At 50.5% G+C, this 15,147-nt stretch overlaps 1 protein-coding gene across 2 annotated transcripts in view; it reads right to left on the bottom strand.

The window, feature by feature from the left end:
• Positions 1 to 15,147, bottom strand: part of LOC8037495 (B-box type zinc finger protein ncl-1) — a 54,314-nt gene that overhangs the window by 10,650 nt on the left and 28,517 nt on the right. For both annotated transcript variants that reach the window (XM_029971233.4, XM_029971237.4), the window contains exons 8-11: positions 14,762 to 15,043; positions 14,282 to 14,363; positions 7,860 to 8,055; positions 7,186 to 7,491 (exon numbers count right to left, since the gene is read on the bottom strand). In XM_029971233.4, coding sequence (XP_029827093.3) covers positions 7,186 to 7,491; positions 7,860 to 8,055; positions 14,282 to 14,363; positions 14,762 to 15,043 — 866 coding nt within the window. The remainder of the gene's footprint in view (positions 1 to 7,185; positions 7,492 to 7,859; positions 8,056 to 14,281; positions 14,364 to 14,761; positions 15,044 to 15,147) is intronic.

The following is a 15,147-nucleotide window of genomic DNA, read 5'->3' as shown; positions in this document are numbered from 1 at the left end:
CGCTATATCAGTGTTTGTTACAAAGAGGTTCAACTCTATTTGGGTTCTTTATTCCATGAACTATCTCCCTTTTAATTGTCAGCCCCTAATTCATTGTGATAATATGCTTAAAAAATTCATTACGAGGTTACGATAGCTCCCAAATGGTGGTCAAAACGCAAAATCAAGCCCACCTTCATGCAATCCACGCTCCCGTTTTTTTTTGTTTTTTTTTTGGTCTGACGGCCGTCATTTAGGTTTTGTTTTGGAGCTGAATTTTTTCTCTTCCTTTCGCTGGCTTTCAAAATGGTGTCGTCCACGTGGTTGCAGCGTGGTCGGTTGTTTTCCCTTTCGCAATTGCAAAACCGTGATTGGCCACCAATGCCATTGGTTGCGACACGTGTCCCTACCCTCCCCAGCACTCCCTCCTCCTCTCCATTTCTCCCGTCTGCCGCTCTTGTCTGATACAGCAGCAGTATGCTTGCTTTCTTTTCGTCAGTTCCGCTTTGCTTATCACCATCTCTTAGATTGTTTCAGACACTTTTTCTTCTTAGCAGTTCTGCATCGTTTTTCTGCGTGTTTTTGCGATAGTAAACGATGCCAGCAATGAAGTTAAAGACTGCGCACGCTTTTGGTGCACGGAAGCGCTCTGTGAAGCTTTCTCGGATGGTGAAGTCCGAAACCTCCGCGCGTCATGTCGATGCTTCTAGCAGGGACTTTTCTATGCGATCGGCCGTCGCCAATTCGTTGTCCCAGATCACAGTGCTCCGGAAACGTCCGGAGTGCCAACGTCGACCAGCTCGGCCGCTTTGGACATCGCAGGCCCCAGTGGCGGTATCGATGCTGCGGCAACGGGTGTGAACATATGGTCCACCGTTCGTTTGACGACACATTTTCTAAAGCAAGAAGTCAAAATGGCTGCTAAACATTGCGCTGCTGCTCAAGCTGAGTTTAGCGCTATATCAGCGACCAAAAACGTTTCAGGCCATGCAGCCTGACCCAGCAGCCCCCCTACTTCATAGTGCAGGTGCAAAGTCCAGCCTCGCCCAGATGAATATTTTGAAAACTCTGCTCTGCTCCACACTACGCAAGCATTGTTCGAAACCCGGGCTGACAGTCCAAGAGAGCACTAAGCTTGGACTGGCCACGAAGGTGGAGGTTGTGTGGGCCATTTGAGGCACTGCATCTTCTGCTTGGAGTTTGGCACTCCAGCCAGACTCCATTGCTTTTGAAGTGAACATTCGAGCCACGATGGCCATCTAGAAAATCGAGAAGGGGCAGACAGCTCTCCACGATTTCTGGTCAGCGATGAATATTTCTCACAGAGGCCTTCATCGCGAGACTTTTCAGGAGCACCTGAATACTTTCAGAGAGCCACAGGCCCAGAGCTTGGACGGGCCTCACGCAAGGTCGGCTACTGCTGTAAAGGTAGCCTACGAGTAGATGGAGTCACGTTTCTGCAAGGACTTAACTCTAATGTTCGGCGGGACGTGGCACAAGCGTGGGCATACGTTCCACATTGCCGTTGGTTCAGTGATCGAGTACCACACGGGCCTCACCTTGGATCCCGCGGTGCTACCCGCTACCTGGAGAGCAGGGAACAAGCCGAAGGACCCGGAAATTCGGCGGTGAGCCGTTTTTTCTCAGTAAGGCGGCGGGAGCTGCGCTAAGCCTACTTCGGCTGCCACGCCGGTGGCCACAGTAGCGATACTTCAGGCCGTCTCCCGGACTCCAGAGGACCATCGTGGAGGTCGTAGAAGTGGAGGGTGAGCCGATCTCACCCAAAGAGTGCACGGGAGACCATGGGTGGTATGAATATCACCGCAAGACCAAGAACACGGATTTGGCGAGAAGGCGATCGCAAGGCGGTGACGTCAGCCGCACCGAAGGTGGGAAGAACTTTCGAGAAGAAAGAAAGGCGCCGCGACAGCCGCGACGCAAGGGGCCTAAGGAGCCGGAACTTCCAAGGGACGACATCAAACTTATCATGAGGCCGAGGAACGGGTTGGACCTCCGCAAATGCAGCCCGGCCGAAATCCTGAATAGGGTACGGAGAGCCGCCGGTATGGAGGCACCCCCGACTGAAGACGACGTACTGTGCATCAATGCGGTGCGTAACGTATTCCTGATTAGTACCCCGGATATGGACCGTGCCGGCAAGTACAGGACGGTCCAGAGGATCCAGCTACGCGACCGAATCCACGAGATCAGCACTTACGTGGCCCCTCCAGAGGGGAGCGCCAAGGGGGTGATCCACAACGTCCCCTGAGAAGCCACGGAACAATACATCGTGGAAATCCTCATTCAGCGTCGAAACCTGTCAATTCTCAGCGCCAGGCGATTGGGCACCATGAACAGCGTGCTTATCATCTTTGAGGACGAGAAGGTCCCATATCATGTCTATTACCAAGGAGCAGAGTACAGGTACTATCTGCACAAGAAAAAACACAAGTCTGCGGGAACTGCGAAGCCTTCGGACACCGGGGGGCCGTATGCCCCACGGAAGCAGGAACCCCAGCAAAAGTTTGTCCCAAGTATGGACTGAAGTCCCCAACATCGGATCACCCGTGTGGACCGAGATGTACCATGTGCGGGAAGGATCATGAAAGGGGAGATAAGAAATGTCGACAACGCTACCGAACGCCATACCTAGTGCAAAAACGCCGGTGAAACAAGGAGAGACAAGCCAGGGAGCGCCAGAGACTCCAAAGTGATGACCGCCAAAGGCCCCGAACGAGATCGCTGTCCTTCCCCCGGCTCCCCCAGGCGACCCACGCCCAAGGGAACCAGGTCTAAACCCCGGCATCGGCGAGGCAACGATCCCGATCCGAGGACGAGCCCGGACCAGGACGCCAGAGAGCCGCAGCCCTAAACAAACATCAAGAACCCCAAGCTGGGACCAGGGGAGGAAACCATACCAGACTCCAGAGAAGGTGAGCTGGGCAACCGCAGCCTCCCAACCTAATAAAGATAGCCACAGTCAATTAAAATCCGAAATGGTACTCCTTAAGCAGATGATGGATAGACTGAGGAAGGAAAATCTAGAACTTAAGTCGTGACTAGAGCGCATGCAAAGCGAGGGCTCCGACGCGCAAACCTCGGCGGGGGTACTCGTAAATGGAAGGCGGAGGAACCCGAATTGGAGGAAGACCCGACGAAGGGAATAAACATAGCAATTACAAAGGAGACGGTCAAGGAGACGCTCAAGGAACTTATGCCGGAGATTGTAGGGGCTTGTAAAACGGCGATCATGGAAGGGTTAAATCACAGAGGAGTGCTTAACACCAGGTACATGACACAAGGAACCTACGCGGAAATTGGACAGAGTCCCTTACCTCAAGCGGGAGGTCCAATCCGTAATTCTAAACCATACGAGTGCCCGTCACGGGACGCTAGATAAGCACTACAGAATCGGCCAGACCTCACCCCTCCGCCGCCCCATCATGGATAGGAGAAATGCAGATACGCGCGTGGCAGTGGAACTGTAGAGGCTACCTACGAAAAAGGGGGGATGTACAGCAATACCTGCAACACATAGGGAAAGCGAACACGTCGCACCTCTTGGCGTTACAGGACACCTTTGGGATAGCTAAGTTGGCAGGGTACAAAGCATATGTAACTGTACAACGGGAAATAGACCAACCGTCGGTAACCACATTAGTACACAGAAACATCTCCGTTATCAACCACGACACGGGCATGAAAGGAGTGGAACGCATACTTGCAGAACTAATTTTCACAAGGGGTAAGAAGAAAGATAACCTATTCGTATTGAATGTCTACAGCCGACCACACAAGACTGTCGGTTTCTGAAGGCTCTTTGCGAAAGTGGCGGCAATAGCCGAAGGGCAGACATGGCTCACATTAGGGGATTTTAACGCGGCACATACGGCCTGGGGATACACGAGTGGATAACCAGGGCAGGAAACTCTACCAAGTCATAGAGGAGGAACAGCTCACGATTCTAACGGACCCCATGCTACCCACCCGGAGGGAAAACATGCGCCAGAAGGACACTACTCCCGACCTCGCGTTCCTCAAAAACGGGGGGCCAGCCACATGGAGGAACACCCAGACAGACCTCGGGAGTGACCACTACATAATAGAAATTAAAATAACGGGTCACATCCCCCCGAAACAGAATAACAACACCCAGCGCATCACGGACTGGCACGCGTTCCGAGCCGCACGGAAGGAAAGGGAACTAGTCATAGGCAACCTGCAAGAATGGTGCGCCACCTTACAGCAGGACGCGAGTTGAGCGACCAAAACGGTGCAGACTGAGGACAATGAATGCGTGGATCCCCACCTCCTTCACATGTGGGAAGCCAGGGACAGCCTCAAGAGGCGACTAACACGGAGCAAGCATAACCGAGCGCTAAGGCGGAAAGTTATGGAGCTTCAAAGGACTATAAAGAAGCACGCTAACAAGTTGGAGGAGCACAGATGGGACGATATCTGCACGGAAATGGAAGGATCCATGAGTGGAACGCTCATGGATCCTTCCATTTCCACTCGTAGTTCAAACGTATAGTTTTTAACGTCGGCTCGCTCCTGCATCTCCGAGGCCACGAAAAACGCCGCGGCAATTTGTTTCCATCTACGTCGCTTGGCAAACGACTGACACGGGCCGCCTTTAACCAACTACGACAGTTGGGTTGACTTCTGGAGTCTTCACCGGAAGACTCGCTGCACTTTCCAACAGGCATACCGGCGTATCGGACTAGTCCCATGCTGTCGCTGTTGCGCAACATATCTCATTGAATTTCGCTCAGCTGCGATGCGGCAATGAGAGGCGCCGATTCAGAAAATACGTCGGTGACATCAGCGCAGTAAAACCTACCGGCGCACCCCAACTCGTCCCATTCTCCTACTGCCGAGAGAACTTCCGGTTCCGGAAACACCGTACGTCACGGCTTGTTTTGCGGTCAGTTGGAGAGAAAGGAAAAGTCGATATTTCATTCATTTTTTGTGTAGAAGTTAATAAACCGAGACGAAAACGGATGCCTCTTCGGCATTCAGTGAACATTGACGGTTTGATGTAAAAGTTATCTGGAAAAAGTAAAAAAGTCATTTCATGGTCCCTTTAAGGATGTGAAAAGTAGACCCTTCTGGGCCGTGCTTCCCCTTAACATTTCACTTAAAAAATTATGCTAGAATGTTTCTGTCTGTTACATTGGACTCCAAAAACATGCAGCGGTGCTGTAAAGCTATCTCTTTCTCGGTCGTACAAAGATGATTTTGTAATTCACTTTTCTGTAAAAGCGGTTTGGATGTAAAAACTGGGAAATAAGCCTCACTTTTTTTTTTTTTTCAATTTTTTTGTGCGTTATTAAGATTAGAAAGTTATTTCACAGCTTCCTTGCAAAGAATCCATCTTTATAAAGATAGTGACTATATATACTATATATCTTTATAAAGATAGTGATAGTGACTAATGCATTTACAAATTCCAGGTTGAGTTTGTTAGTACACATGCTTCTGCAATTCCGGAAGTATACAAGTTATCAATGAACTGCTTTTTGTTCCGATGGTGCCATCATCCACTTTAGATATGCACTAAGTTTGGCTGTATTTGGTTCATAAATTGTGAAAATATTTTTAATTGCCACATCCCCCCTTAAAGAGACACTGAAAAGAAAAACAATTTGTAAAAAGCCCCAAAAAGAATTACTACTATTCCAGAAAAAAATTTCTGCAAACAAATATATTTTTGTAACATTAGTTACAGCGCTAGACTGGTTTTAGTTTCCAGCCTTCAAAAGCGTGCACCAAAAGACTCCCAAGGGCAGCATTCTTGTCCTCTCCACTCACCCGTGTTGCGACATAAAGAAAAAGTGGAAAGGACAAGTACTGAGGACAGAGGTAGCCAATGACAAAGCAGCCCTTAGTGTGCACATGTGGCGACGTCATGTACCTATTTTTGGTGCATGCATTTGAAAGCTGTGAACTAAAACGAGTCTAGCGCCGTAAACAATTGCATACAAAAATATCATTTTTTTAGGTTGTTTAAAATATCCTTTTTCCCCAGTGAAAGGCTGGTTTACGCGTCTGTGTTCACCACACCAGCATGCTACCTCTTTAAAGGGGCCCTGCAATCATATTTAAGCGTCTATCTTTCTTGGGGTTTCCACGTCTCTTGGGGTTCGGGCAAGCCAGCGGGCACGGAGAGAGTAACTAAATATCAGTGCGTCATAATTTAACCGGACGACGCGGAAACCTCCTCCACCGACGAGGGCGACCCGCGGTACCGAAAGCACGCAAAATGTCACGTCTTTGGTCCTGGGCTTACTACTGGTCAGAGTCACTAAAAGCTTCTTTTTAGTCGAAATACAAAATATAGAAGGCGCGAACCGTTTCAATTATTCATAAAAGTAGTTTTTGTTTAGTATTTTAGATCAGAAAAGAAACGAATGCAGTTCATAAAGTACGGAAGCAAGAAATGACCCGTCGACAAACCCGCCACCAAGCGGTGGAAAAGACGGCGCACACTAGAAAGGAGTAGTGGGATCAGGCGCCGACACGGAAAGGTCCCGGATGTACGCAGCGGCGCTGCAGTCGTATGGACAGGAGGATCTGACCGGCTCCGAGGGTTCCGAAGGCCTTTGCCGAGAAGCTTTGCCTTGCGGTTTGGCCGTTTCGCGGTATGGCAGCGCAAAGTGGCTCCCATTCTGAACTGATCTTTCCCCCGTGTTTGCTGTTGTTTGTGGCTAATGAAGTATCATGCCGAATTAGTATTTAATCGCGCAGCAAATGCAATGAGAGCCTCTCTGGCTGCCCGCTGCATAGAGCCTATCCAGAGCACGCTTTACTGGCACCCTCTCGCACCGTCGACACGGAGTGCGGCAGCCGTGAGCGCTCGATGAGCTCACTGCTTCTCCTCTAGTTCACGGTCACTCTCAAGCAACCAAGGACGTCATGAGGGAGGTTATTTTTTGTTTGTTTTTGTAATTTCAATTTGCCTATAACTTTTAAAACAAAGGGAATTTCAAGAAAAGAAAAGTTTCACACCGTTACTACGTTCAGTGCACTCAGGTTCGGTGCAAATTAAAAACCAGTAAAAAAGTCATTGCAGGGCCCCTTTAAGCAGCGACACTCCCAACGCAAATGGGTCAACCAGCCTATACTGTGGGCAACTTCTAGCGACATACTCCTTAGAGTGGGCAAAAAAAAAAGCCAAAAGAGCTGCCAAAGGAAGAGACCCACCTTGAAGTCGCAGATGTAGTACTCGCGGCCGCTGATGGCAATGTCCGAGGGCTCCCGCATGTACTCGCTGCAGTCAAACCAGAGCAGCAGCTCCCCGGCCTCCGAGATGACAAACACCGTCGGGGACACACTGTCCACGGCCACTATCTTGTTCTCGGCTGTGATGGCCAGGCCGGCCACTATGTCAATGTAGCGGATGGCAATCTTCTTGATGAAGTGGCCCCCCTTGGTGAAGATCTGCATGCGTGACCGCTCGTTGCCCCGGTCGCAGATCACATACTTCCCCGTGCTCTTGATCACCGCCACCTGCCGAGGAAGCTCCCCGTCACACTCCTTCCCACCACCCTCCATCTTTTGGAGCAACACCCAAACCATCCTTTTCAGGGAGGACATTGCCACTTGACAGCGCTGCAACATCAACCCAATGCTGCCACATGCGATGCGCAAAGGGAGCCATGCAATCAAGTTGGCGGCGAGAAGCACATTTCTCAACCGTGGCAACCAGTGCCCCAGTGACTACAACCAACCAATCTTTTACCGAGGTCAAAACCTGCCCTCGTTGGTCACCTGTCCGTGCTTTGACGCTCTCATTCTGTCCTTCGTTTGCTCTAGTGAACCAACCGAGCCCAAGCTTTGCCGACCATCGCGCGGTACACTCGGCTTAAGAGACGCACCTTGCGGGGGTACCAGAGCTGTCCCTCCTCCTTGCCGGCCACCCCAAAGGTGTACTTGAACTCCCCGGACTTGTCGAAGACCTGGATGCGGTGGTTGTTGGTGTCCGCCACTATGATCTCCTCGTCCAGGCCCAGGCAGAAGCCGTGGGGCGAGCTGAACTGGCCCTTGCTGGGGCCCAGCTGCCCAAACTTGCACCTGGATGGGAAGTGCCCGGCATCACGCAACGGCCCAAATGCCAGCCATGGGTGGATGTCCGACATCAACGTCACAGCAACGTCTGCGGTAATGACCATTACTAAAAAAAACTTTCAGCCTTTCCACTATGGTGAAGAAGACCAGTGAAGCTGTACTATGGTGGGACGACCTCAAGGCCGAATTCTTGGACGACCTCAGGGACGACACCTAGAGTACGATCTGTAGGACAACCTCAAGGACAATGCCTAGGACAACCTCAGGGACGACGCCTAGGACGACCTCAAGGACGACTTCTAGGATGATGCCTAGAGAAAGTCAGCCTTTCCACTATGGGGAAAACCTGAGTTGCCGCCATCTATGAGCGACGGCGGCAACCAGAAAACCAGCAAGCCGGTTGTCTGGTTGCTGCCGTCGTTTATAGATGGCCATAGCTGTCCAGAGTTTTGCGTCAACATTTATTTGGTGACGGACACGAAACTGGGGAAACTACTTACAAAGTGGAAAACAGCACCAAAAGTATGGAGTACAAAGTACGAGGAGGGGAACACACAGACCGAGCACTGACTGACAACCGGTTCATTACTGGAAACCACCTACCGGCATAAAAACACAAACATACATCGGACCATAGCACGTGTCACAGCTCTCCAAGAATGTGATTTCTGTATCGAAGAGCGCAATCGGGCGAGCACTGACGCACTTGTCAGTCAGCGCTCGGTCTGTATGTTCTTCGTTCTTTGTCCTCCGTACTTTCTACGCTGTTTCCCTCTTCGTAACTATGCATAACTAACTCGCCAAATTTTCAACGGTGAAACTGGGGAAACTAGCCCTTAACAGCTCCGCTGTCAAAATCAAATGTCAATGCTTAATGGGAGGACACAGCCTTAAAATGCCTCTTTTTTACAAAAAAAAATATGCCTTCTTCAAATGTTGCAGTTTAAACTTCGAACTATTAGGTACCCTACTCCCATCTTAATAAATCTGTCGTTTCAGTATGAAACTACTGAGGCTTAATGTTTGCGGCTTATACAGTCAAACCTGATTATATTGAACCCAGTTAATTCTAACTACCCCTTAAATCGAACTATTTCTGATTGGACTACCATATTTACTCACATATTGAACACACTTTTCTTACCCAAAAATTAACACATATTTGGGGGTGCGTTCACTATGCGGGGTAAAATTTTTGTATTTACACACTTCGTGCAAATATGTCCTATTAGGTGCCAATATGACACGGCAAGGTACTGTGGCACGTCTCCATTGATGGGGGCGCACCCACGGCTGGTCAAAGTAACCATGCTTTATAAATTGCAAACTTTTTTAGGGCACTTTCGGCGTGCCTTTTACCATAGAAAAGCGCCCTTTTGAAGCTCGCTCAGCACGGAGAGCGACGCAACCGTTCACAAGCCTAACCACTTTCAAGATTTCACTGTCCGCAAGCAGACCACAGACGACGGCTTGTTTGTTGACTTCAATGCATCCGATAGGCAAAGAATATCCGGGGCTGGGCAATTCCCCGACCCAAGCTTCGTCAAGTGTGCGCGCCTCTCGGTTTCACGGTTGATCCCTTCCGCAGCTACACTATGCAGCCCTTACGAGAGCGGCTTGGCTTGGCTCGACTTGGCCTGACCACTTGGCAACAAAAAATTGGCTTGGTGGGCTTGGCGGCTAGCCAAGTTGGATGCAATTCGAGACTCGCGGAGCCAAGAATTGGAGTTGCATTCATTACGCGAGGGGAAAAAAAAAAAGTCCAAATATTGGTACCCGTTGTGGAGGGGTGCGTTCATTATGCGAGCGAGTTCGTAATGCGAGTAAATACGGTAATAGCTGCAATGAAAATGCATAGCGAAAAATGCAGTTACATCAAATGAAAATTGCAGCGTTTCCGGATAGATTGAACTGCCAAGAGCGCCGTTTTGCCTGCAAGCTGGCTTTCTTCCTTCTAAACTGCCACAACAACCGCCCAGAAAAAAAAAAAAAAATTTTGTCTTTTGCGGAGGGAGCAGGGAGAGGCCGAGCCGGTGAGATCTAGAAAAACAAAGCAGAAATTGAATAGCCGCGTGGTGCACCCCTCACGATGTACAGACACTCCTTTGAGAGTAAACAACTTTTCTTGGGCTTGTTTCTTCTCAAATTCATTGAAATTTTTATTTTTTTGCAAGTTCGATATAAATGGGCTTGACTGTATACAGAAACTTTATGGGGCTAGTTATTATGAACATACCGTAATATCCCGAGTCATCGCCCATCCCCGAGCCATCGCCCACACCATTTTTTGGGCCATTATCGATTTCCGAAAAAACGCCAGTCACCGCCCACTTCTTCAAATACCCCAAAGCAGACTCTGCGATCCGCTAACACTCATCCTACCCGAATTACGCGGCCGCGGACCTTAGAGTTGGAGGACAACCGTGACGAAGTAAAACGAAGGAGGGAAAGACACTTCTCTTTGTTTACGTATTTCCTCCGCGAGCGACCCCGAAATGGTAGTGTATCCGTGGGAATGAAGTAATGCACGGCCGCAAGTCGGCAAGCCAGAGTGGAAAGGCTAGAAAGGTTGCCGCCATCTATGAACGACGGCGGCAAGCAGACAACCAGCAAACACAACACTCTGGACAGCTACCTCCATCTATGAGCGACGACGGCAACCAGAGCGTTGTGTCGACATTTGTTTGGTGCTGGACACGATCCTGGGGAACCTAGCCCTTAACAGCTCCGGTGTAAAAATCGGAAAGATGACACCAGCAGTAACCCAGTCTGGGATCGCGAGGTATGTAACCGCGGAGTGTAGGTCAAAGTCTGTCTCCGCCCAAGTAAGGTCGCCGCGAATCCGCTCCTTCTTTTCGCACGTCGCCACCGCGGTTGTGCAATATTTTAGACAAAGCCAACGCGTAAATAAAGCTTTGCTGGAACGCCCTACACAGACGTTTGTAGAGCGTCCCAAACCCCTGTTGATAGCATGCCGTGCACGGACGCACGTATGTATGTACGCACCAAACAAGAAAGTTGCGCAAGAGCTTGCAATTGACAAGGCGCCCGACTTGGCCCGACGCCAAAGTATTTGCCAACGCGATCGCCGGCTTTCCCGCTTTCCCAGCATCGCTCTTCGTGACTTCTTTGGTCCGCTCGCTCGCTTGTTGCACCTGGTCGAATTTTCTATTTTCTTGTAGACTTTTCTATCTTTCTTTTTTTTTTTTACTAACTAGGAGAACATAGTGGTGACATTCTTTCACGGAATAAACGTTCGCGCTATGTGCAGATCGGCGGTGTTTCCAGCGCGTATGCAAGCAACGGACTTTGCTATAGTAAAATATTCTTTCATGAGCATTTTTTCTATAAAACAATGAAACTAAATCGAGTTTTGAGTATAATGTATCTCTTGTGCATCAGCGCTAGATGTGCAGAGAGAAATAGGCGGATTTTTCCGCTTTTTTAAGTGTTTGTGCTCACCCACCGATACATGGCCCACCCCACTTTTTTAATGAATTTCAGGCGGTAGGGGGGTGGGCGATGACTCGGGATATTACGGTAGATTTAAAATTTTCATGTTCCTTTATTATGAAAAATTGTAATTTGCAAAACTTATAAAATTCTTTTACCTGAAAAATGCATATTTTCTGAAATTTCTTTTCATAGTAACCAGCAATGGGCATTCCAGTATGCAATCCGCCAGAAAAATATGTGCTCTTTAACACAATTTCTCACCGATAGATTCATGGAGCACATTCCATGCCAAGCTACGCTTTACTTCATTCTGAGGGTATAGTACCTCATAAAGTTGGTTCGCAGGGTTGGAACTTCACATGCCTTCCATCTATCTGGCTACAAACACTGACCACAAATTTTGAGCCGACCTACGAGTGATTCAAAAGTTAACGTACCCAGATAGAACAAAAAAAAACAACAGAGGCTTAACTCTGCTGTGCCAGGATATATGTAGCGTAAGCTTAGGTTCAGCTAGTTATTCTTAGCTTTCCTGGTTGTCTAGGATTAGCTTATCATGCTCACTGCTGCTTCAATGACACACACATGGTATACGTAGTATGTGACTACTTCGGGATGTGATTAGTTAAGCTTCTCCGCTCCTCTAATTGCGGAGGAGGCAACCGAGCTTTCGGTTGCACGTCAAAAGATCCCCAGGTGGTCCAAATTAATCCTTCGCTGGGGCATGCCAGATGCCCGTCGTTGGTTTGGCCAGCTGTGGGCCGTGTTGTTATGTATCAAGCAACCAAGCTGCCACCCAGAACAACCGGACAGAAGAGCCATGATCTCGAGCGGGTGGATGCGCATGGCGGCATGTGCATGGGGGACTGACCTGGGCGCCATAGCAGTCCTGCCCGTTCAGGCACTGCTCCTCGCACATGCGCAGCACAGCTCTCCAGGAGCCACGCAAAACTGCTCAACCTCGGCCAGTGTAGCTTACGCTACAAAATATGCAGAGCCCTTCCACATCACGTGAAGATGGAGGACCAGCGAAGCTGTTATCTTTACCACATCTAGGACAACATCTAGGATGACTTCTTGGACCACCTCAAGGATGACGCCTAGAGGACGGCATCTAAGGCAATGTCTTGGACGACCTCGAGGACAACCTCAGGGACGACGTCTAGTACGACCTCAAGGATGACTTCTAGGACGACCTTGAGGACAACATCTAGGACGACCTCAAGGAATACATCTAGGACGACCTCGAGGACAACCTCAAGGACAATGTCAAGGAAGACCTCAAGGACAACGTCTAGGACGACCTCAAGGACGACCTTGAGGATGACTTCTAAGACGCCGCCTAGAGAAATTTCGCCTTTCCAAACTGGTAAAAGCCAGAGTAAAAAGGCTGGAAAGGTTGCCGCCATCTATAAGCGACGGCAGCAACCAGACAACCGGCAGGCCGGTTGTCTGGTTGCCACCGTCGCTCTTTGAAGGCGGTAGCTGTCTGCAGTTTTGTGCCTACGCGCCGCTTGTCCGCGGACACGATACTGGAGAAACTAGCCTTTAACAGCTCCGCTGTAAAGAGAATGGACATTTAAAATTTTACGGAGGATATAAGCCAGTTTCTAGTTTTTTGTCTTTATGTGCCAAACAAGCGATATGCAGCTAGTACAACTCAAACCGAATTGTGTTTCATGGTCCCCCACGAGAGGAAGGGAGACCCGCACGCGCAATCGTGATGTCCCCAATAGCCGATTCACACGACGGCCCGAATCTCAATTTTCGTCCGCAAACCATGCACCACGCGACCGTCCTGTCACCGATTCCTGCGATCCGCGCCTCGTCTGCGGATGACCGGACTGATAAAGTCGAGCACCATTTTACTCGCAGATTTTCGCCGGGAGATTAAGTCGAAAAGCGCTTAGTTTGGCGACGGTTAAATGCTTTCTTGGTTTTCTGTTTTCCGACGATCAAATTTAAAACATAAATACTGCATCGTTGAGGAAAGAAACTGCAGACGCTTTGTCCGGCTGACGCAACGTGGGTTCCGGTACACGTCCGGGTCCGTGCCGAGAAGCTTTCGATAAAACTCATCTAGTACGCTACAATATTTCTTGCGTGTCCAATCAGTCTTCCACCGAGCCTTTCTTGTGGCTGTGCACGAGCGCGTGAAGGCATCTCCAAACGCCCCTCCTCGACCCCGGAACTTGGTTGCTTCTTCACCGAAGCCTAATCAAGCAGGACCATGCCTGTCTCACTGTCATGCCTTGGGTTAGTAAAGCTAGTGTTGCTCTGCGCTAACCTATCACGGTGTTTTGTCTCAATCTGTACGTAACAGCGGCGTACGATTCTTTATAGCGATAGCAAACGCCGATTTCTCTCTTGGACAACGATGCCACGGTTGGAGTTTTGCGGCACTGCTTGGTCCATCCTCGCTAACGTTTGCTCGTCGTCTCCCTCGTGCGGATGCAATTGGGAGATGGACGAACCGCAGAGATGTCGTCACGCGATCAATCCGTCCACGGATCAGTCTGTCGTGCGAAACGGGCGCAAGCGTAGCTTTTTTTAGTGCTGCAGAAGCAGTTTCGACCGCAGTCGGCGACGAGACGAGAACAGCAAGCTTTAACAATACTCCGACATCTCGCGAGCCTGGAGCATTTGTGTGCAGCCAGAGCGTGGCAGAAGGCAACGGGGCAGTGCTCCAGAGAGACATCCTGCCGTTCCGTCGGTGGCCACCGTGCCACGCGAGGCCGCCCTCTCCCGAGAGACTCCGACATGGTCGAGGACTCACCTGATCTGCATCGTGCTCAACTTGGCGCCAGACCCTCGCGGCGGAGGAACGTACCCGGGCTGCACCGACAGCGACGGAGACACTGGACGGAACACATGCCAACTTGAGGGTCAGTCCAATCTTGCGCGGCGTAGGCACAGTTTTCCGAGCAGCAGACTGCTTCCTATGCCCTTTCACGGTCCCGCATGTGCCGAAGGAACCCGACCGGGTAGAAACCCTCGGTTTCGGAACTGGCTCGCTATATTTTGTTCCACAACAAATCGCGGAGGACACGAAAAGCCTTCCAAGTGAATCCGACACAGTGCCGCGCGACCCCCGTGACCGAGGCGGCACATCCGTGCGTTCACGGCGCCCAATCGGCCTGGACGGCTTGCGGCATCCTCGTCGTAAGGCGAGACGGACTATAGAAATTAGAGCTACGATGATCTCCACGTTAAAAGTGCGGCGGCACAACGATTTTTAAAGAGAGGAAACGCTCACCGAGACCGCTGCCCGCCGCCAGGATGGGGATGCGGCCCACCCCTCCGCCCAAGATCCCACCCCCGTTTGCGAGGCCGTCCAATAGGGGAGAGCCTCTTGAGGAGGACCGGGGGGAGAGGGTGGAGCCTGCGGAGGCCCCGCCCCCGTTGAGCATCAGGGAGTCCAGCAGGTGGGACGACAGGCCGCTGCCGGGGCGCCCCGCCGGCGGCAGCAGGGGCGGCGGCGTCGCCGTATTGTCTAGCGTCAGGCCTGGCACCACCTGGCCGTTCACCATGATCTGGCCTGCGTCCAAAGACCACGGGTTTTGACCTAGGTGCCCAAGCCATCACCCAAACCTGGTGTGGCAAACCTACACCAACACAAACAGGACGGTTCTTCCATTTTGG

The sequence above is a fragment of the Ixodes scapularis genome, unplaced genomic scaffold (assembly GCF_016920785.2).
Source record: "Ixodes scapularis isolate PalLabHiFi unplaced genomic scaffold, ASM1692078v2 PGA_scaffold13__105_contigs__length_92229423, whole genome shotgun sequence".
Taxonomy (NCBI): domain Eukaryota; kingdom Metazoa; phylum Arthropoda; class Arachnida; order Ixodida; family Ixodidae; genus Ixodes; species Ixodes scapularis.
Note: the sequence above shows the minus strand (reverse complement) of the source record. Positions and strands in the feature narration are given on the sequence as shown.